The sequence below is a fragment of the Epinephelus fuscoguttatus genome, linkage group LG8, assembly GCF_011397635.1.
Source record: "Epinephelus fuscoguttatus linkage group LG8, E.fuscoguttatus.final_Chr_v1".
Taxonomy (NCBI): domain Eukaryota; kingdom Metazoa; phylum Chordata; class Actinopteri; order Perciformes; family Serranidae; genus Epinephelus; species Epinephelus fuscoguttatus.
The window spans coordinates 28,197,320-28,221,460 of NC_064759.1; the positions used below are offsets into that span (position 1 = coordinate 28,197,320).

At 39.3% G+C, this 24,141-nt stretch overlaps 1 protein-coding gene across 1 annotated transcript in view; it reads right to left on the reverse strand.

The window, feature by feature from the left end:
* Positions 1-1,147: 1,147 nt before the first annotated feature.
* LOC125893260 (doublecortin domain-containing protein 2-like) overlaps positions 1,148-24,141 on the reverse strand; it is a 33,066-nt gene continuing 10,072 nt past the window's right edge. The window contains exons 5-9 of the mRNA XM_049583824.1: positions 23,838-23,987; positions 22,822-22,876; positions 21,085-21,268; positions 5,257-5,327; positions 1,148-2,628 (exon numbers count right to left, since the gene is read on the reverse strand). Of these exons, the coding sequence (XP_049439781.1) occupies positions 1,801-2,628; positions 5,257-5,327; positions 21,085-21,268; positions 22,822-22,876; positions 23,838-23,987 (1,288 nt within the window). The 3' untranslated portion in view covers positions 1,148-1,800. The remainder of the gene's footprint in view (positions 2,629-5,256; positions 5,328-21,084; positions 21,269-22,821; positions 22,877-23,837; positions 23,988-24,141) is intronic.

Sequence of the window (24,141 nt, forward strand, 5' to 3'; positions counted from 1 at the left end):
TAAGCCGCAATGCTAACCGCTGAGACCCAGCCACTGGACGTACAGACACAAAAAAGATATCGATCATGTTGGCTCACTATGAAAATGATAGAGAAAGGGCATAACTCCCAAATTGGGGGGCATAACTCCCAAATTGTCGGAATATAATATATACACTGTCATAAACACTATGTACATGTCATAAACATTTATGACTGCTGTCATTAAGTGTCATTTGGTTTTTGTAATGACAAGTTGACACTGTTTGCGTTGTCTTGATTATGACAACTTGACATTAGTGACATTATCAGAAGTTGTCTTTGTCACTCTCACTATGTCAACTTGTCATAAATACAAAAATAGATGCATTTCTTGTTAATGTCAAGATGCTATGACAAAGACATCTTCTGGTTATGTCATCCTGGTTAATGTCAAGTAATGACAACTTGACATTAACATAAAGACATCTTCTGGTAATGTCATCCCGGTTAATGTCAAGTTGTCATAATAAGGACATCCCAAACAAATTCAATGTCAAGTTGTTATGACAAAGACAACTTCTGGTAACGTCATCTTGGTTAATGTCAAGTTGTCATTATAAGGACATCCCAAACAAATTCAATGTCAACTTGTCATGACAAAGACAACTTCTGGTAATGTCACTTTAATTAATGTCAAGTTGTCATAATCAAGACAACCCAAACAATGTCAACTTGTCATTACAAAAACCAAATGACACTTAATGACAGCAGTCATAAACGTTTATGACATGTACATAATGTTTATGACAAGTTCATGACCGTGTCATGTCATAGTTATGACAGTGTCATGTCACCCTTATGTAGATACCTTCAAGTAAAGTGTTACTGAAAGGACTTTCCAACGAAGTATTAAGAAATCTCTCATAGTAGTGGCTGAAGTGAACATCAATATTTGCATCTCATCCATTTCACACATATTGTACCTACACTGACACTGTCTATAGTAAAGTCAATTCTGAGCATATCCACAGCAGCAAAAACTTAGCATGATCACACTTTCAGCATTACTTTTATTATATTCTGACAAATTTGATTACAGTCATTTTACAGTGACAGCAAACAAAGCTGTTTGGTTAAAGCATCAGTGTCATTTTCTCTTTTCTCTTTATGGTAGAAGATAGCTGTAAATAAACAAATACGCATTAGACATAATGACTACGTAATAAAGGATTATGATTTGGACTGAAATAACATTCAGACATATACAGTATGATTACACTGTTACACATAGCTTATTGTACTTACTTAAAAAAAAGTTCATATGCATCACTTGCTTTGGGAAATAGACAAAAATACCCGACATACAAAACCATCTTTAAAAACAAGCAACTATTATTACCATACCTGTGAAAAATAAATACATTTGTTTTCTTTAATGTATGCCTGTAAGATTATTGCAAATCCCCTGCATCATTCACTACAGTGCTCACAGACAGTGTGTACTGAACTGATAAAGCAGCCAAAGAGGTAAGACTTTAACAAAAAATAAGAATATATTACTCTGGCTTTTATTTGACTGTTTCAGGCATGATGGTTATGAATGTTTTGATAAATAGCTTTTGAATACATACCTGAAATTTTGATGATGTTTCTGTACCTGACATCATTAAGCAGACATTCAAAGCTTCTATTAATTGCTTGACATTTGGGTGCATGGCTGTCTTGTAAAACATTTCTTGCTTTTGCTGGCTGTGAATTCCCCCTGCCACCTACATGACTTTTTAGACTGCATTTTAAACTTTTGCTCACTGTTTGCCCAACTGATTATTAAATAACTTTCCTAATCCTTCTCTTTCTCCCTTTTCTTCTTTTTGTCTTGATCATCTTTATCATCATCCTCCCCTTTCTCTCCATTCGCCGCAGCATCTTTGGCTGATTTCTCGTTCCCGTCCGGCTCTGCTCCGCTTTCCACCTCATCATCTTCTCCGCTGACCTCTCCGTTCACCTTTCTCTCCTCTTCTCCTGACTCTTTGGTGGCTCCCTCTTTTGTTTTGCTCACATCTTCTTCCTGGTTACTGCCTCTAGTGCTGCTTCTGCCGTTATCGTTCTCTTTTGTCTCGTTATCTGACTGAGTCTTCCCCGGGTCACTGCTGTTTTCTGTCTCTCTCTGTTTCTCCCCCGTGTCTACATCATTAGCGTGGCTCTCACTGCTTTTCTCCCCCTTTCCACTGTCTTTATCTTGCTTCTCGTCTTCTGTGTTTTTGTCTCCCTCATCCTTTTCACCCTCAGAAGATGGATGGCTTCCATCCTCTTTCTCTTTACTGTCCTGTGTCTTATCACTGTTGCTACTGCTGGACCCCTGCTCCTCACTCTTAACCTCCTCCTTAGTCTCATCCGTGATCTCCTCCTTTACTTCTTCTTTTACCTCCTCCTCCTTCTCCTCAGATCCTGCTGTTGCTTCTCCCTCTTTTTGATCCTTCTGCTCCTCATTTTCCTTCTTCTCTTCCCCTCCCTCTTTTTCACCACTCGTCTCCGGGTTTTCCTCTGCTTCTTCTTTGCTAGCAGAAGTGTCTTCTTCTGTGGTGTTTTCATCAGCAGGAGCCTTTTCCTTCTCTCCCGCCTCATCACCATTCTCCTCTGCTGCTTGTGTATCATCGTCTGCAGGTTTCTGTAATGCAATTAAAACAAAGAAACAATTCATAGCTTTAAATATTTTAACAGGCACACAGTGTAATTGGATTGTTTACAATAACTCTCCATGTGACCTACACTTTCCTGAAAGAGAGTGGCAGCACTGTTGAGTCAGGAGCACTTACAAATCAAATGGAGCCAAAGCATTATGTTTCTTTTTTCTTTTTCAAAACCCTTTATGGCATGTCAATCAATATGCAACACATATTGGCGTAATACATTAGTTGGCAAATATGGTTCAAACTAATCACATAACATGTTAGCGATAAACAGAATGCTGTATCTCAAAGGAGACCTATTGTGAGTATTTTCAGCTTCATACTTGTATTTTTGGTTTCTACTAAAACATGTTTACATGCTTTAATGTTCAAAGAACACGTTATTTTTTTAATACTGTCTTTGCTGGAACACCTGTTTTCATCCTCTGCCTGAAACGCTCCGTTTAGCGCCCCCCTCCCCAAAAAGCCCAGTCTATTCTTATCTTAGTCTTTGCGGGCTGTCCCCCACTGTTGGCCCTCCTCTGCCCTTGTCAGCGTCTTTTCAGCCAATTCAGCATGTTTAATTGGCGTTGGAAATGGCGGAGCCCATTGGTAAATGAAATCACATGGTTCAGCTCAGTGCATGAGAAGAGAAATGGAGGTGAGGAAAGTAAACAAACAGCTAAAGTCAAAAGGGAGTGAGATCAAAACAAACTTGTCAAATAAGGTAAGATTATTTTTCTTTAGCCACTGAGCTCTTTAGCAGAGACATTTTGTGATGGTTTGTGTTATTGTTCACTGGTGCTTTGTTCTTTCAGCATTTGATTGTGTTGTTTATGTGCTAACTGGCTAACTAGCATCATAACGGTCTTCAGGCTTCCCTTTATTTAACGAAGATTACAGACTATCTCCGTCCACATGTGTGAAGAGTTATTTCCTCTCACACAGGTGAAGAACACACATGCTAGTTGGCCATCAGCAGTAGTCTCTGCAGTGTGTTCATGTGCAATTTTTTTCTACATGAGGGGATGCAACAGTCGACTTTTGTCGCCACTATTTCTTTGATGTTGGTTTGGTGTGTCCGCACCTTTAGAAGGACTAAATGCAGTATGTCTGCACTTTCTACACTTAAAAATCACAAATAAAAATTGCAAAACCAAAATTTTCACAGCAGGGCATGTTCCAACAGGAATATGAATATGCAGAGAAAATAACAGCATTGGCAACCATAATTACTTGTTTTCCTGGTGTTAGCCAGTGGCTACATGTAGCAGTGTAGGTTTCCTTATGTTAACAGTTGCAGTAGCATGCCTAAAGCAGATGACCATATAAAGAAATGTGTCACAAGCTGACATTGGCTTGTTTAGTAGAAAGAAAGTAAGTAGAAAAAAAAAATGTTGGAAACAGAGTATTCAGAGTACTGTGAAGCCTGAGGTTTTTGCTCGTCTGGGTTACTTTTACATACATTGACCTCATTATTTGAAACTTCGGCCATATTTACGATTTGACATTTTACCATTATAAATATGACAGAATATACACTCACAAGCCACTTTATTAGGTTAGGTTTATTAATCAGCCAATCAGCAACTCAATGCATTTATTTGTGCAGACATGGTCAAGACGACCTGCTGAAGTTCAAACCGAGCATCAGAATGGGGAAGAAAGGTGATTTAAGTGACTTTGAACGTGGCATGGTTGTTGGTGCCAGACGGGCTGGTCTGAGTATTTCAGAAACTGCTGATCTACTGGGATTTTCACGCTCACACAAACCATCTCTAGGGTTTACAGAGGATGGTCTGAAAAAGAGAAAATATCCAGTGAGCGTCAAATCTCTGGGTGAAAATGCCTTGTTGATGCCAGAGGTCAGAGGTTAATGGCTAGACTGGTTCAAGATGACAGAAAGGCAAGAGCTACTCAAATAAGCACTGGTTACAACCAAGGCATGCAGAAGACCATCTCTGAACCAACAACACATCGAACCTTGAAGCAGATGGGCTACAGCAGCGGAAGACCACACCAGGTGCCACTGCTGTCAGCTAACAACAGGAAACTGAGGCTACAGTTCACACAGGCTCACCAAAACTGGACAATAGAAGATTGGAAAACTGATGAGTCTTGATTTCTGCTGCAACATTCAGATGGTGGGGTCAGAATTTGGGGTAAACAACATGAAAGCATGGATCCATCCTGCCTTGTATCAACGGTTCAGGCTGTCAAGTCAATGTGGACCAAAATCTCTGAGGAATGTTTCCAGCACCTTGTTAAATCTGCCAGATTTTAGGCAGCTCTAAAGGCAAAACGGCGTCCCACCTGGTACCAGCAAGGTGTACCTAATAAAGTGGCTGATGAGTGTAAGGGAAAAGATAATAGGACTGCTTAAAAGCATTAACAAGATAAAGTTGAGAAGATGTATTAGCTCATATATATATAGATATATATTAATCTCAAAAACTACTCTCATTCTACTGGCATCACGTGACAAAGCACAACATTATGTCAGAACAAGTGCCTGCTGTGTGCCCTACTGAGAGGTCGCATCCAACAGGATCTAAGTATATCTTCTTACAAGGACCCATTACTTGCTCCTGTAATAGTCTGTTATGTACACTGTTGTCAATTTATACCTCATTAGCTGGCTGGTCTTGGGGTGTTTTGTCCTCAGTGTTTCCATCATCAGCCTTTGATTCCAGGTCATCTGGAAATAGAGAGAAAACACAGTTATACTCACTGAGCAAATGACATCTCAGACATGCCAGAAAATGCCTCTGTTTCTTTAAAATAAACAAAAAAGTGGTATCATGACATACAGAATTCAAAGTGTTTCATCTAATGTGAGATAGTGTGTCCTGAATGGGCTTGTTAGGGGCAATATAACATGGAGGTGGGTGATAGGTGTTATCCTAGTGTATATACATCATTTCTTCTATCTCACACAGGTTTAAAAGGATGTATCTAGATGGAGAGGTGATAAAATCATATGAATTACATCAAAGACATAATGCTTTGATACAACATTCTGTTTTATAGAAGCTCAAGGAGACTAAATAAAGCAGAATCCTAAGTAACACATCACAGCACTGTGTCTGACACACACAATCCCAATTCAGATAAATTTATTGCCACTCTTGTTCTGTAAAAATCCTCATCCCACATAGTTTGTTTCTCATTCTCTAATGTAATTTTACAGGTTTAATATAAAGAATATTGCTGACGACTTTTCAAGACCCTAAACCCAGTCAGATTCCATTACATCATTTCACAAATCCATAAAAAACCTCTCCTATAAATAAGGGAGCTTTTATTCATTCTCTGGTAAGTGACTTGTTGAAATTATACATCTTTTATACCACAGCTGTGTTTCCAGTCGCTCTTGAGCAAAACACGACACAAGAGTGACACCAGGTGGTAAAGAGGAAAAACACCCGAGACTATTTCCAGGGAAGTAAACAACTTCCCCAGACAATGGAAGTGTAGCAGAGAGACAGAAAACATTTTACACACTCAGGAAGGGAAAAGAGCACATTAGGGAGGTCTAAGGTCATGAGAAGATTCAGAATACAAATGTTGCATCAAATTATCTTCATCATGATTATCACCACTGCAGCATTCATCCTAATAATCCCCATGGGTATTAAGGTAGATGTTGTTTTACACACACAAACATTAAAGAGATTCCTTTAGGTTCCTACCACCAGTGCTGATGCCTGTCCCTGACACTGGCTTTCAATGTAGGCACTCAACTTGAAGGGAGAAATAGGTCCCACATTTTCTTTTTAATTTGTAGAACTCACTGGTTTAGTCTGTGGAAGCTTTTTTATTCTTCGATATTTTTTTTATCAGTGTTGTTGCAATCTGCACTGAACATTTTTCCACTGTGTAAAGCGGACTGAATAAAACACCTAAAGGGTAGTAGATTGGACACAGTAAAAAAAAATCTGTCATAATAATAGTCTGCAAGATTACAAGAACATATATTGTCCAGTCCCCCTGAGGAATCACCTGTCATCATTTACTGTCTAAATCGCTGCATCGCGATGCTGTGGATTTTGGTGTTTAAATGAAGACATCATACCACAGTCCAATACCAGCTCCACTCATTTCTACTGAAGCAATCAGCTCAGCAAGGCAGGTTTGTTGGAGTGCAAAATTAATACGGCTTTTTTCAGTTTTCATGTGAGCATGTGCATCAAAGGCCTTGGAGTAATTAACCCTAAACATCATAAGAGGAATACAACTATACGCTCTGATAAACAACATAATTACACACTTGTTTTGAAACACTGGATGAGACTGAAATTTCCAATCAGAAATAAGCGGCAAAAAGAGTGGGGAGAAAAAAAAAGAGAGAGAGAGAGAAAGGAACAGTGTAATTAATGTCTTTAATATTAGTTTCCCTTTCTACACACACCAGTTAAAGAAGAAAAATGACTCGGGTAGAGATTAGAAGAGTTTATGGAGACATTTAATGCATTTCAAATGCAAAACTGATTGAAGTTTAGCTATGGTGGGAGATGAAACGTTATGGTAATAATAACGAACCTCTTTAAGAATATTTTATGGAAATCGCCGCATTCATTAACAGCAAGGGCCGGACGATTGAGTGTAAGCAGCAAGCAGTGGATGAGCCGCCGCGACTCTAAACATCTTAACGTGATTTGAGGATGAGGCGCGGGCTCATGAAAATGCTAAATCAAATTAAACACAATATTTAGAATCTCCCCTCCTTGCTCTTCATTAAATCCGCTAGATTTGGGTTGTGGTGTTGGGAATGGCTTGACAGTGTGTGTGTGTGTGTGTGTGTGTGTGTGTGTGTGTGTGCAAGTGTGTATAAATGTGAATTTGTGTCTGTCATTTTTTTTATAATCTGGCAAACACACATCCCCCCCTTACACACTATTGGCACACAAACTCCGACAGAGCACACCCACACTTCCGAGGTAATGCTACATGTCATCCATCAGTGTGAGGTAAAACAAGGATGCAACTGTAAGTGTGTATAATTACTCATAAGAATGGCTCTAGCCGCCATTCTTATGAAAGGTAAAGTTATAAATGACTGTTGCTTCAGAGAAATGTAATAAAGCACAACTGAAGATGAAGTGATAGCAGGTAGTAAACTACAATAACCTCCCACTCCTCGACAAGCAAACTCCATCTCTCTCTTTACACACACACACACACACACACACACACACACACACACACACACACATTATGCCTTACTGCTGTTGGATTTTAGTTTTAGGAGACTGGTTTGTAAAAGAAAAAAAGAAAAAATAAAAAGACAGGACTTTCGTGATCCCTGTCTCCACACCTCAGCTGCATACAGTTACATTGTGCAGCATTGCTTTGATCTGTGTTTCCATTTGATGTGCTCATCCAATTCTAGTAGCCCCATAACACACTGGGGGAATCCAGTGTGCAGTTTACACCAGGTAACATGATGTAAATACTATTCCATGAAATATGTATGGATTATATTCATCAACTCAATTAATAAAACAACAATATGTATCACAGCAGAAACAACCCCCCGTGGTTTCCTGTACTCAGATGAACCCTGAACCTGAACTAGATTTTTTATTTATTTCAAATCCAAGTCTCAACACAGTCTAAGCAAACAGATGCATTGTCTCATTTTCTCCCCACTGGGTATAAGAGATCGTTGCCAATCTTCTCTTGTTTACAGAAGTTTTAGCAATGACTTTAAACTCAGCAGGGGGTTCGGGTAATGAACCAACGTGTGAATAAAGCTTTTTTTTTTGTTGTTGGACGAAATGAAAGAGCTACACTGTGTATTCTTTTCATGAAAAACTTGTAATTCTGCAGGCAAATGAGACAATATGGATGTAGTACATTACATCAGTGTTTTCTCCAGTCCTCCACTGAGGAGTTGGAGTGGGCAATAATGTCTCGCAGAGACTCGCAGGGTCTAATATCATGTTTAAAAGCTTTTCCACTCCTCCAGGAAGAATTCTGAGTAAAACCCACAGTGCAATCAAGTTCTTGACTCCACAGGAAATCTGTAAGAGACCACGGCATGAATACTTTTATTTTTCATTGCAAATGGAACTGCAAATAGGTCTGTCGAGGATGTATGTTACTTTTAACAGCTGTGAAGTCACTATCCTGGAGAAACCTTCTGTTTTATTTTAATGTTGTGCAAATAATTTATCCCTCTTTCACCAGAAGTCAAATTGTCATTCTTTTTCTCTGGGATTATAAGATGCTCTCAGTGCTCTGACACTTCTGGGAAAACCTATTGAACTAAATAAAGCTTTTCTTAGTCTGGAGTCGCTGCTGGAAAACCACATTAGTGAGGGTTTTCAGCTCAGAAAGAGTATTGCAAATGTCAACAACAAAACATCAAATCATAAAAAACATTGCCTCTTTTGTATGTATTCCTGTTATTGCAGTGATTTTAAAGAATAATTCGAAAAAAGCATTTACTGTGCAAACGTGTTTCCAACATCCACAGTAGGTTAATCACAGTAGGTCACAGTAGTAGTAACAAACAATCTCGAATAACAGCTAAACAGTACACTAAAGTCTGTTTCTGAAAACATTTTAGGTTGGAAATAGGCGATGCAGTAAGAAAATGTTGGTTCATATTTGATCAACACTGCTTAAGGGCAAAACACACCGGTGGCGTCATTGACACCGGCGTCACTGATGCGAGTCAAATGCCGCCCCCAACACACACAAAAAGCGTTGCGCTACGGGGCGTCAACCGGATTTCTATTGCACACTCCAGTCCGCAGGAGCTGGAAGTACAAAATAGCACTTTTTCAAGGGCGGCGATGCTGGAAAAATAGGACAATAGCGCAAAGTGCCGCAGTGCGGCACGTCGAAGCGCATCGGGCCGCCGCCGGTGTGGGTTTGTAAATAGAAAATAATGGGGGCGGCTGTTTTGACGCATGTCATATGGCGCCGGTGTGTTTTGGCCTTTAGTTTCAAGGTTTAATCTCAGTGTTTTTAAACTCCATTTTTATAATACAGGAAACAGTAAGGAGTCTGCTTTATGTGCACCAATTCTCGTGGCAGCTCTCTCTCTCTCTCTCAATCTGCTTCTTAACTCTTTGTGTCTATGGTGGCAGGCATATGCAGTGTGGCTCAGTCAGGAACATTTGAGTCAAGGAAACCTTTATTTGTGTTTGCAGTATTATATTTGGTGATATGGCTCTGTTCTGGGGCCTCTCTGCCTTTACTAGGCCTACGCAGAAAGCCTCTTCCACGTGCCTATGTAGAAATCCTAATGCGGAGAGAACACACCTCTCTGCCCTTCAATGCGGCTACACGGGAAGCCTAAGGCAAAGAGAGCACACCTCTCTGCCCTTCCACATGCAAACAAGGAAAGCCTGAGGCAGAGAGAGCACACCTCTCGGCCCTTCCACATGCAAACAAGGAGAGCCTGAGGCAGAGAGAGCACACCTCCCTGCCCTTCCATGCGCCTACATGGAAAGCCTAAGGCAGAGAGAGCAGTGGCAAAGACCTCCTGGCAACAGAACAGCGCCAGCACCAGTGACAAACAGAAAAGACATTGATAAGTCAGACACAACATGAAAAGGAGGAGCTGGGGTGGAGGTGGGTTGCAAAGCAGCTTGCAGAGGGAGCAGCAATAGTAGGCAGGCCAGAGTAGGTTAAATAGGGGGCCCTGAGATTCACCAATTGGTTACATAGAAAATAATCATGTGATCTATTAGCTGACTCCCATCCAACAATCAGATGATCCACCTGTTTATTGGGCTGTTTGAGATCAGCTGATGTAGCTTTGAGGTGAGCTGAGCTTGACATTGTGTCCTGCTTGAACTAACGGTATGCTGAATAAAAGAGAGTTGTAGTTCGAGCAGCAGCCTTAGAGCCAGCAAAAATCTATTGGATGATGCAAAATGCATCATTAAGCAGACTTGAGCTGGGAGATGAGCATGGAGAGTTGGGCGCTGGTAGGATAGAGGAAAGTTTACCATAGGTCATTTACACATACTACCTACATTGTTGACACAAATCTGGTGGAAAATCAACACGGTATTCCTTCACTGGAATACACACACTTATTGTATCCTTCTTGCTGCTGATGCACCATGACAGCTGCCTCATAAGCACACTGGGACATGCTTTGGATGCCATGGTAGTGCTACTTTGTGTTTTTTTTTTTCTTGTGTGCAGGAGAGCAGAATCCTTAGTCTTGTAAAGCCACTTCTGAAAAATCAATCCTTAAGTAGCAGAGGTTGTAATTTTAATAAATAAACTGTATTTTTGCTTATAAACCACAGCAAGGAAAAATTGTTGACATGGTCTCCACAAGCCAATTCCACTTTCAGTGGATTAGCTCTGCAGTGTTAAATAAACACCTGACGTACTACTTAATGTACCTAAATCACTCCACACAACACCCCCTGTATATCACCATATAGTACAGTATATTGCTTATTTACACCCAGCTGATTTAACCCACTCAGCACATGGCTGAGTTATGGAGGGGTGTAAAACAACATGGGTAGTAACTCTGAATAGTAATTATGAAATGTTGCCACTCAGCAAGTGTGCTCCAGTCACTGGCCTGGGTCCTGTTAAAACATTTAATGACTGTATGGCCGGCCACCAATAGAAAGGCCCAGTTGGTGTTGGGTTTATAGTGATGTGACACAGAAAAAAACAACCAAGCTGCTTTCTAAGTTCTGATGACTGCACATTTTGCCTGATCATCTGTTTCTCCCTCTCTCTCATGCATACAGACAATATATTTTAATGTAATGCATAGGTTTATGAGACAAAATAGCAAACTGTGAAGATAGCAGGAGAGTCATTAAGGTTAGGGTGATGCATGTTTTGTGATCAGCAATCTGGCGCATCACACTTGCACATCAAACTTATCTTATTTGCAATGCTTTGTAGATGCTACATTTGTGGCTCAGGGGTCACAACAACAACTTCATTTAGAGATGCATGCCATTGATTTTACAAGTGAAGTTCAAGTTTACCTGAACTGGAAGAAGTCTTTCTATTGACAGATGCTTTTTTATTCTCTACTTGTACCATGTAGTGTGGCATATATCTGTTTTATGACTTTCTGTCAGCTCTACAGTAACATTATCATCACAACCAACCTTAGTGTTTACAGCAACCCGGGCTCATTCTGAAGTCGTCAATACTGGCACTTGAGCAGTGACTTCCATCTGCATGTAATGGCACCCGATGGCGTCAGGGTGAAACGCGTCCAGACAACAACCTAAGTTATGGGGATGAAAAGTCTGTCTAGGATGGGCGGGAGGGGGGTTGGATGCATCCAACAATTGCAGACTTTTGCCCAGGAGGCAGGGTGAAAGTCCCTTATGCATGTAGAGCCAAAACCTGTTATTTTTTTCTAAACCTAGCCAAGTCAATTCAGAGTTTTGTACTGACTGTATGTAAATTGTTCAGTTTCTGTGAAAATGGAAGTGTATTTTGAAAAGACACAATGCATGTAATAGGCTGAACCTGACACGGTGTCCCAGATTGTCAACAACAGATACACCCAGGCTCCGCATGTTGATGTGAAAAGTCCACGACCACGTGGCTATATGTGACGAGGTCTGAGTGAGAATGTGTTATTTACAGCGCCCTGTCACCCTTAAGGTAGTTACTTAAATTTTCACAGTTACTTTTAACATATTGTTTAAAGCATTCATTTATAATATTGTTTTTTGTATGTATTGTATGTGACCCTTTTGAGAATCACCTGTGTCTTAGCTAACTGTTAGCAACATTAGCTAGTCACTCAGTGCAGCACAAAACATTTTCAGAGCAGTTAATGACGGACCTACACCTTCTTGCAAAATCAAGCAGTAAAGTTCCATAGAGCTAAATGCCCTCCTCATAAACCTGAGGTGCTTTTCTTTATTTTAGCAGCTAGCTAGGTTAGCTGACTGGCTAAACTTGCTATTTAACGACACTCGGGTGATTATCAAGATGATCAAAAAGACTACACAAAAATGAACGGTGAGTACTATTAACCCTACAGTATGTACAAGACTAACTATGAAAGGTGAAGTAACTAACTAAAGGATGAGAAAGCATTGTGATCACTAAGATTGGAGGCATGGGTTGCGTTAGCCCCTGATCACACAGAAACTGTAAAACGCGAGGTGCGCCAAACTACCTTTAATTTAATCAATTGCCACCATTAAAAAAACAGCTTGCTGCACCCTTTTATTGTTGCCAGGAAACCCCCCTATTGCCTCTTTACCCGAGCCCTCCAGTGTAATCAATCTACCATTTTATTTTATTTTTCACAGTAATAATACGAAGGATTTCTAGTGTATAACATACTCAAAGGTTTGTTCTCAAGATGCATCTGAAGAAATGAACACTGTGCATTATTATCTGTAGAGTGAACTTTTTTAGTAGAGTAGAAAATGCCTCTAATCTACAGCAGTGTGCAGCCGTGTGCTCAGATACCTTTGACATTAAATCAGAGGAAAGAGCTGCTTAACAATGTTGCAGTCAGACAGGCAGAGTAATATTTATAAAGGTCATGGCTTCAGTTAAATATTTTAATAATTCATGGAGTTTGTTCTCTTTCTCATTTTTCTCACAGTTGCCTGAAACCTTACCATCCAGTGTTTTCATCATATGAAAGGTTCGTTCCAAATGGCTTCCGTCTAATCAGTGTAATACGAGTGAATATTAAAATAAGATTTTTCTTTTTTAAGGCAAAAAAACATGATTGCATGCTTTCAGACACAGCTATTATATATGCAAATGTCATAAAAGCCTTACTAACCAATAACTTTGATAACATTCAGCATTCAGAATCAGAATAATTGATGTTGGAACATACTCACCCAAATAATATAGGTCATGAAAATGGGACTAAGTTTTTATGAACACAAGCAGAGCCCTCTGTCAACTAGAAAGAATTTTCTCATTTATCATCTAAAAAATACATTGTGTTGAAGTAAATTTTATATATATATTTTTTCATTTTTTTGGGCAATATGTCTTGCTGTTTCTTTGCACCCTAAACTGCATTATTTTATTTTATTTTTTTAAATTAATTTGTGAAAATCTCAATTAAGATTTTAAATAATATAACTTGATACTTAGGGGTTGTGCTGTGTTTTGCTTATGGTGTTGTGATGTGTGCTGGTGCTATGGCTGATGTGCAATACTGTTATGTGTAGTATGTGTTTTTATGTTTTTATGGTGCATGCACAATTTCTTCTGGACTATTATTGTAAAGCAGCGATACCTGTGCAGCTCCTGGGTCCAAGACAAATTTCCCTGTGGGGACAATAAAGTACATTGCATTGTATTGTATTGTATTGTATCATATGGTATTGTATCATATCGTATCGTATCGTACCATATCGTATCGTATTAGGGCTGTGCGATATGACGATATACATCGTGTGACGAGAGAAAAATGTCTATCGTTTCATATTTTGCTCTATCGTTTAAATCGTTGTGATGCAAATTACGCTTTTTACGCAATATTTTTCGTCATTTGGAGTCTGTCCATCTTCTGCACGGATCAAATTGATACATTACTCTTCTTGGCTTTTTAATTCGCGAAGCTTTTGCGGCACTTAACGCTGTGATGGGGCTACTTTTTCTTCATTGGATTAAAATGTGTGTGCTCGGGATAGGTATCATTATCAGGATATGAAATGACCTATATCGGGATATAAGATTTTGGTCATATTGCTCAGCCCTATATCGCATCATATTTCACTGACAGATGATATAAATTTTACAATATTTGAAAATGTGTGTGCAGCTGCATTACAAGGACACAGAGCTCTTCGCTCCGGCAACACAGCAACTTCTGAAGCCCAGCTCCAACACATGTAAACTTCAGATCTCCACAAATGTCAGATATTTACTCTTGCCATTTGGGTTGAATGTCAAACTGTGTCAGTGTCTGGGGCTGATACAAATCCTGCAGATGCTTGTGTTCCTATCACAGCTACTCCAGATGTGCGTCTACTTGCTAAACCTAAAAAGAAAAAAATGCTAGAACACGCAAAGCAGGCTAGATTAGAAGTGACTGAAATTAAGAAAATGTGTGTCATTGAAAGTGTCACACATTACCCTAACCCTATACTTTACGTGTCACAGCCGGCTCTGTTGTATGTCACAGCTGAAACACTTGTTAACAGATTAATGTGGCAGATTAGTACAGCTACCCTGCACTTTAATCCAGTAATCCTGCATCAAAGGGTCATGAAGAACCTTTTTCCTGCTGTAGTGAAAAGGGAGAGATGAAAGTAGAGGAAGAATGAAGGAGGGGATTGGGAAGGATGGCCGTGTTGTCTGAAATGTGACATGCAAGCGTGCGCACATAAAAACAGTCACGCACATAACACACACATAAATACTTTTAACACAGCGCTCGCAAACCACACTTTCTAAGAACTTGGCAAGAAGAAAAAAAACTTCCTTTAAATGTTGCCATCTCTCATCCTTCGCTGCTGAGCCTCTTTTTTTTGACACAGACACACAATTTTTCGACACACAGTCTTTGTGTGCATGTCTCCTGCCTCCCTATGCTGTTTTGAACCCTATTTCACTCTGACAGGCATTATAGATACATATGCTAACAGGGCTAATTCCCCAAGGCAGCATCACATTTTATGACACCAGAGGCAGAAGGTTGATCTGGCTCGGATGGCTCGTGCATGTGGAAATGCACGTGTAAACACAAAGACACGCTCACGTGCCATGCTTACATGCAGCAATCTTACTTCCTCTTCATTCAACTTGCAAATAATACCAAGAATTTTTCCATTTTGAGGTTTAAGAAATTAGTTTTTCTGAAAAATACTTCAACTTAAAGCTCCCTTGACTTCAAATCAAAGTCCCTTCAAGGAAAATAATAGGAATGGACATAATATGTGTCCATAGTGTGGCACAAATTGAATTTGCTCCTGCTACATTAAAAGATGCAGCCTTGTACATGAAAAGGAAGTGGCAGGCTACACAGAACATAAGACACTGTGTAAAGTAGATGTCCTTGTGCTTTCAATGCAAGCTCACCTGGGTTATTTGGAACTCACTGTCTCCAAACTTAGAGAAGTCTAACAAAAGACAAGATGAATTGAGACTATTGAGACTGAACAACTGAAGATCACAAAACTGCTCTGTGAGTTTTTGTGTGTAAAAGAGCACAGGAATAGGGCCTCAGAGCGTGTCTCTCCAGTTGTTTCTTTTTACCATGTTGCAGAGTTTCATGGCAGGTGAGACTGTGTAGAAACCATAGCTTCCAAAAGATTTCTTACAGCATATATAGCATAACTATACATGTGAAAAATTGTTTGATTTACAGCACTGTAAATCACTACAGAGTACGACATGATTTTGCTTAGCTAGAAGTTTCTTCCTTTGAAGAAACATTTTTGTCACCTACTAGTGGCAATTGTACAAAAGCCCCAAGAGGCAAGTGAGAAAAGAAAAAATTCTGATGATCCATTTTCTAAGTCGGATCTAAATTGTTTACTCTGCTGTGTTATGACTTAAGAATAGTTTTTTTTTTTTTGTTTGCCCCCCCCCCCCCCCCCCCCTCCTCAAATTTATTAAATGGGTGGATAAAAAATCACTAGGTAAAAATATCAACTTTGCCAGAATCATTTAAAGAAGGTTCCTGATTCGGACCCTGGGGTGGGGGAGACCTTCTGTGTGGAGTTTGCATGTTCTCCCCGCATCAGTGTGGGTTTTGGAGACATTAAAATTCACTGGACAAAAATGTTTTTACCTGCCCAAACTTTTTTTCACTTGTTTTCACAGATAAATAAAAATAAATAAATAAAGAAGGTAGAGAAATTTCCTGGCTAAACTTTTTTTTTATCTGTTCCATAGATTAAAATAAAAATAAAAAATAAAATTAAAATTAAAATAGGTAACTTAGAAAGATTATTCTGGCCTTTTCTTTTCAGCTGTTTCTTTTCTTCTTCTTCTTCTTCTTCTTTCTCGCCCTCTGGGCTTCCGTATGTTTTTTTGTTTTGTTTTGTTTTTTAATTAAATTTTTAAATTTTTAATTTTATATACTTTATTAATCCCCCTGAGGGGAAATTCAATTTTTTCACTCTTTTTGTCATTAACACACAGGTCTGTAACTCTACAAAAAAAAAAAAGTTGTGTTTTGTGTGTTTTGTGTTTTAAATAGAGACACCATATCCCCGGTATCATCAGCCCCTTGTATGGAAGTATTATTCCAACACTAATCACTGCACTGTGCACAGCTCTGCAACCATCACCAAAAAAAGGTATACCTGTAGTAATGTTATATGTTGATTGTATTGGTTGCATTGTGCCTCAAGCCTCAGGAATCATTATTCAGTCCAATGCATGCTTATCTGTGCCGAAAGTCGAACTACACTGTTACAGGTTGTAAAGCAGCAACTGTACGTCATATATCAATGCTGTACAGTTCTTGGCCGGATTCTCACCATTATCTAAAGAGGGCTTATTTTGGCAGATATCAATCATGCTCAGAATAGACCCGGAAAGGACACGCACACACATCATTTTGCAAATCAAAGCCCCCTCACTAATGCATGCACAGAGGCATATAAAACGCATGTAAGAGTCCGGATAATCAGTAGACCCCCTTCTCCTTCCCCTTCTCCTTTGCTTCCTCTCTCTATTTGCCTTCCCTCTCTCTCTCTCTCCTCTTATCCATACCTTTCAGTCTGTCCATCTCTCCTGAAGTGCAAGGCTCTTTTGTTGATTTTCAGAACAGCAATTTGGCCCCAGCAAGGGGCAGAGGCAAGTAAAATTCTGCTTTGATGACTCTAAATGGAGAGATTACCCAAATGAAAGGCAATTATCCAAACCCCACCCATCCCTCTACCCTTCAATATCTCTGTGCCTCTTTTTTCCCCCTCCACTCAATGCTCATGCTCCACCATCTTAGGCTATTCATCATACTCACTATTTGATTCCACCTGTACTCTTTTTTTCTCTTCCTCTTCCTCATAATGTCCTCCTCCCTTCATCATCTCAACCTTTGATTCACTCCTTTTTCCTTTATCATCCCTTTTCTTTACATCCCATCTCCCCTCACCTGTCAAAACACGTCTTTTCTCTTTCTATTATCTTTTATTCTCCCTCTCCTGCTGATTCTCTTTCTACTTCCTCTTCTTCTCTCCTCTCTTCTCAGGGGAGCCATTAACTGAACTGGTCACAAAGGCCCTTTAAGAAGGAGAACACTGATAAACATCCTATTTCTATTTCGAGGTTAGCAACAACAGCTGATTGGTTATATACAAGCTGAACATGAATGCGTTTTTGATCACTGGCCAAATTGGATCAATAATTTACTTCACTTAAAAGAGCTTCCATAAAATATAACTATGTCGGGCTGAGCGTACGACAGGCAATGCGTCTTGTTGGTTAAGTCTTTTAAGCCAAATGTCTTTGTTATAGAAAGTTCAAATTCATTCTGTGACCTTTGCTGCATGAGTTGTCGCACCGCCTCCCCCTCGCCTCTGCTGTCACTCACCGCTGTGTTCACTCTAATGAAGCAGAAAAGTCAGAAGCTTTACAATACACCAGACAGAAACTGCTGGAGTTAAACTCAGTCTGGATCCCAGCAGCTGATAGACAGTGAATAATGGGGACTGGCGTACCGACACACACACATGGACACACACACACAAAATCTAACCTCCCTGTCACAACAGAGCCAGCGCAGAACAGAGGGAGAATCTCGAGTTACGGGGTCACTCTGTCTCATTTGTCTCTCTCTTTCGTTCTCTCTATCACTTGCTCGTTTCAAAGCCTTTCAGTCTGTACATCATTACATCTTTTTTTCTCTCCCTCCCTCTCTGAAAAAAATACATTGATAATGACATGACACCTGTGCAATAATCCTTTTTGTTTTCATTCCAATGTTCCAGCACACCAGAGATCTGAAGTGTGGCTTTCATGCTGTGTTCTTTCCACAGCCTCTGCCAGTCAGCCAACTTTTTGGCTGTGTTCCTTTTGGCAACAGAATCAGATGTGTTTACCTCATACCCAGCCAGGGCAGGGTTTCCCAAAGGGATGATAACACCACGAAACACTCCTGTGCTGATGTGAATCACTAAACAAAAGGTGATATGAACACTGTGTTCCCACTGAGAGGCTGAACAGGACCACATTACTTAACTTAGCGGCTAATGGGTACAGACGTAATTTGGTGTTGGTAGCGATGGGCAGCAGTGATTTCAGCTCATTTGCTTTTGAGAAACCAAATGCACAAATAACATTTTAGCATTGATTTGCTGTGGGAGAAAGGATGAACAAAAAGGCTAAAGATGCATTTGGGAAACCTCAGCCTGATGTATCTTACAAAAAGTCTGTTCAGCACCACGGACAGAGACGGACTAAGTGCCATGCAGAGCCACCTTAGCCAGACAAATAAAGAAATGTTTCTTATAAACATGACAGCACTTGAAAAAGACTTTATAGGTCAAACTGTGAAGGGTGCATGAGAATGCAATATGCTCTCCAGGCCATTCCAACGATCTTTTCTAATGCCTGATCTTGTTTTCCGAGCTGTCTGTCTGTTAATTTAATCTTTGGTCAATGTCACCCAAGGGGACCAATAATGCAACATGGTTCTCTCTGCCTATAATAACACGACATGCCACACAATGTGACGCACGGTGGATTTTGAGGGTGACATTACAGGTCTCAAACGCACACGCGCTAGACAAAAGACACCCGCACACACATTCCTCATCCCTCTCTCTTTTGATGCAAAATGCCAGCTCCCCTGAACCACGGACACAATTCTCCACGCTCCTTTGGGCTTCTGCTGTCAACTCTCCTGCCAGAGGAGCAAACAGGCAACATCTATCATGACGAGATGACGTAATGTGGTTCGTACCGCAGTAGGAGTTATAATAAGGTCAGCAGCAGTCTGCAGAAAATCAAAATCCCTTTTACTTTAAAATATTTATAAAAGAAATAGAAATACTGCTCTCACTTCCCTCTCACAGTGTTACATACAATGCATATATCATTCACAGAAAACATCTGTTAGGGTCCCAGAGCAACAAAATATCTTAATGTTCAGAGGAGTGCCAGCTGCCATTGAGGAAAGAGTAACTGGAGTTTCTGCAGGACATTTTAATATACTGATCACAAGCCCAGAGGGTGACGTAATGTGTTTCTTGTAATAGCGGTTAATGTCATCATGCTAGACCTACTTTCAATATTTCTTGTTATATTTTTTTTGCAGAGCAACAGTGCCACTATGTGGGCATTTAAGAATATAGCAGGTTACATAAGATTCCAAAGGCCATACATTACATCATATGTCTGTATGTCTCTTCATCCTCAGTGTAAATAAGCCCTATTTGTGCATGTTATGGAAATGATTTATGGGAGAAGGTAATACAGACAGACAGAGATTAGAAGGCAAGGTAGCACTTGTAATAGTGTGACCTTCTTGTGAGAGGTGTCCTTAACCCTTTGAAACCTGGAGCGACATCACTTTTCTTATGCTGCTTTCAGATGCCTTTCGCAAGTATTTAAACCTTTAAACCCTGAGCAAATTGGTACAATTTATTATAAAAAAAAATGGGGGGAAAAAGGCAATGAGCAACTTGCTAAGCAATGTTCCACAAATTGCAAAAAAAAAATAATAGATGTAGAAAATTATTTTTAAAAAAGCTAAGGAAAAACTGTATTTATAATTATCAGCATTTTATATTTAAAATAATGTGACAGAATTATTTTATGTTATTTTTTAAGCTTTTTTTCAAGGTCATTTCCTTCATTGTTTTTAGTTTCTTTTTTTCTTTTTTAAAATTTTCTTATTTTCAATCTTCTCTTTTTTACTAATATATTGCTAATTCTGGGGGGGTAATTTCTTCTTCCATTGCTCTCTGCTTTCTTCCCATGCTTTTGAAAGGAACCAAGAAAATTTGCACAGGATTTAAAGGGTTAAACCAGGCACTCATCTTCTTTATTGCACCAGCACATGCAACCAGACAGTAAGCGCACACTGTTGTGGGTATTCACTTATTATGGATCTATAAACAGAAACACACATACATATGTTGAAACTAGTAAATGGTGACCATGAATGTCAAGGATAATGAGAATACAATAGTTTTCATTTTTAACCCCTTTTTACTTTGGTGGCCCCTTTTTAAAAATGTACTAATGTACCCTTATGTCGGATGAATGCAAAGAGCAGCAGGATGTAATTATTAATACTGTGTAATATTAATATAATTAATTGATTAATAAAAATAAGGCAATAGGCAAGTCAGCTAATTAACTATTAAAAAAGTCATTTTTTGTTCACAGTGTTATCCAACAAATCTCTCATATATATCAAACCAAAATACACAATTATAGGAGCTACAGTGCTCCAAAGCCACAGCCCCATTGTTCTTGCCTGGCCTGTTTGGAATTAGCAGGTATAAACATACTCCACTCTCTTCCATACCATCCTACTGTAGTTGTGTCTGCACTACCGTTATCAGAGATGCCAAGGGTCATGCTTTGTCCACTCCTCTTCTTCCTGAGGGTCATGAGTCTGGCCTGAGAGATCTCTCTGACGATGGAGGACAGGTGATCCTTGTTGCTGCCGCTGTGGGCTGGAGGAGAGGCCTTGGAGTCTCCACCTCCGCTATCACTGCATCGGACCATGGACTTACTCTGAAGGAAATACAAGTCTGGTTTAGTTGATGAGAAACTTGTGGAAAACATGATCAACAATAAAAAGTGCCGCTGCATGCAAAAGTCTGGGCACCCCTGGTCAAAAGTTGGTTTACTGTGTATAGCTATGCAAGTAAAAGATGAGCTGATTTCCAAAAGGCAAAAAGTTAAAGATAATTTCTTCAGTATTTTAAGCAAGATTACTTTTTTTATTTCAATCTTTAACATTTGCAAAATAACAAAATATTAAAAGGGCCTGAAGCAAAAGTTTGAGCACCCTGCATGGTCAGTGTCAGTAGTGCCCCCTTTGGCAAGTATAACAGCTTCTAAACGCTTTTTGTATTCAGCTAAGAGTCTTTCAGTTCTTGTTTTGGGGACCTTCACCCATTCTTCCTGCAAAAGATTCTTGGGCTGTCTTGCATGCAGTGCTATATCTATCTATCTATCTATCTATTTTTAATGATGTTTAGGTTGGGGGGATCTGAGGGCAAAACCTGCAGCTTGCACCTCTTAAGATAGTACATTATGGATTTCGAGATGTGTTAAGGATCATTATCCTGTTGCAGAGGCCACCCTCTCTTCATCTTCAGCTTTTTTACAGATGGTGTGACGCTTCCTGTTAACTGACATTTGTCGATTACATTACAAACTGGGGAAACGGCTATCTGAAAACACTTTGCTATCTTCTTATAGTCTCGTCCTGCTTTGTGGACATCAATTATTTTAGTTTTCAGTGTGCTAGGCAACTGTCTGGATGAGCCCATGGCTGCTGTTATTGGGACAAGGTATCAGGACTCAGAGTATAATAAAGCTTCGAAATTTGCATCACGTGGCCTTTCCTAACAATGACTGTATACAAGCCATAGTCCTTAAAATCTAATTATGGTCTGAGAGCCTGGAATAAGTTGTCTAAAAGCCCAAATGTCATGGGGTGCCCAAACTTTCCTTTAATTCATTCTAAAATTGTACAAAACAAAAAATAATACATTAATTTTGCTTAAAATGTTGAAAACCATGTTTCATCCTCCATGCCCTTCTGGAGATCAGTTCATCTTCTACTCACATAATTATTCACAGTAAAATAAATTTTGACCATGAGTGCCCAAACTTTTGCATGCCACTGTATATGCAGTTTTGGAATATAACAAAATGTGCATAACTATCTGCTTCTCTTTAACTAAGTTTATCACCTGGCATGGATGCTTTTATTTTACAAGTGTATTGTACTATAGTAGTATTTTAAGGACTGGAGAAATAAGAACTGTGTCGTCTCAGTATTCAACAGAGCAAAATAATATACTCTGGGATGAAACCATTGAGTTTTGACCCTCATTAAATGAACTAATAGCCACTAAATCATAAAAGAAAATCAAACACTTCCTCTTTTATGTGTATGTTCATAAATGAGGTGCTAATTATTTTCACGCAAGTAAAAAGTTTAATTAAGCAATGTATATGTGCAAGCTATTAAAATGTTGAATTTGTTGTTCTTGATTTGACACAAAACTAAACTCATCAAAGTAATTAATGCAAAAGGCACACGTGATTCTTACATTTCCATTTTGCTTGGAGAATCTGTAGATAGGTGGTAGAGAGTAAGCTTTCATTCTGTAAACAGGGCAGACAAAAAATAATCTTATTAACATACATCATACTAAGTGCTTTTCTTAAAACACTGATTTATGTACAATCTGAAAATAAAAAATTGGATGGTTGAACATTGGACTGTTTGATATTAGTTTAATGTGTTTAAGACACTGTAGCTTTGTGTATGTGCATGTGAAATGGTTAATATACTTTTTTTTTACATTACAATAAGAAAGGCAACACTCATTCACATGCAGCAAGTTATCCATCTTTAAAATAATATTGGCACTAAGATTATTATGTTCCAAGAGAAAGCAGAATTTAGCCCTGGAGGAGTAATTAGTTTTCACATTGGAACACAGACAAACACAAACTGAAGGGTCTCCAAGAACCAACACTGGTAGCCATAGTATTGTAGTTTTAAATTTCCCCATCTCCTTACAAAGGACCCATGTATCTACATGCTGATGGGTGGTAATAATGTGTATTATTGGTCAGTGTTGTTTACATTAATAAGTTAAGATAGCTTGCTCAATATAAAGTAACTGATTAAGGAATTTTTACATTCAAAGATGTTGTTAAAGTGAGTTTAAGCTTTTTTCTTGATAGGCGAATGACACAAAATTGCAGTTGTGACTGACAACATGTTACTGTAGTGCAGTGGTTCCCAACAGGTCCAGCCACGGGGTCCAGATTTCTCCTTAGTCATTAGGTCAAGGTTCACACAGTTTAATACGTCTGGGGTCATATTTGTGTTTGGCCATGTTGTCAAACTAGTTTGCTGTCTATCAAGCAGCTGTCTGTTAGTCACTCACTCTACAGCAGGAAACAGCACTTCAAAATAAAAGCTCTGTGCTGGAAATTCACTATGCTTAAAAATAAAATGTGCTTTTAACAACCTTGTGATCCATTCAGAATGGACCCGCGTTCCCACCAGTTGGGGACCACTACTCTAGTGTATTTTCTATAGTGCAGTGCTTACCCATTGACCCTCCTTGTTCCTCTGGGTTTAGTAAAGAGAAGATCACTGTAGGGCAGCTTCTTAAACCTTTCTCTTCCCACAGCCACGTACAGCTGACCACTTTCCAGCTGATTCCCGTCAGTCACCTGGTGGCCTTCATAGGTGTAGAGACTGGAAAACACACACAAAGTCAAAAGCTTTAAGGTTTCCATAATGTGTTTGTACCAGTTGGTCAAATCAAGACACACTTGAGTTGCCAAATATCCTCTCATAATCACCATGTGGTCATTAATTAGGATAGTAAAAGCATTGACAAGCACATACT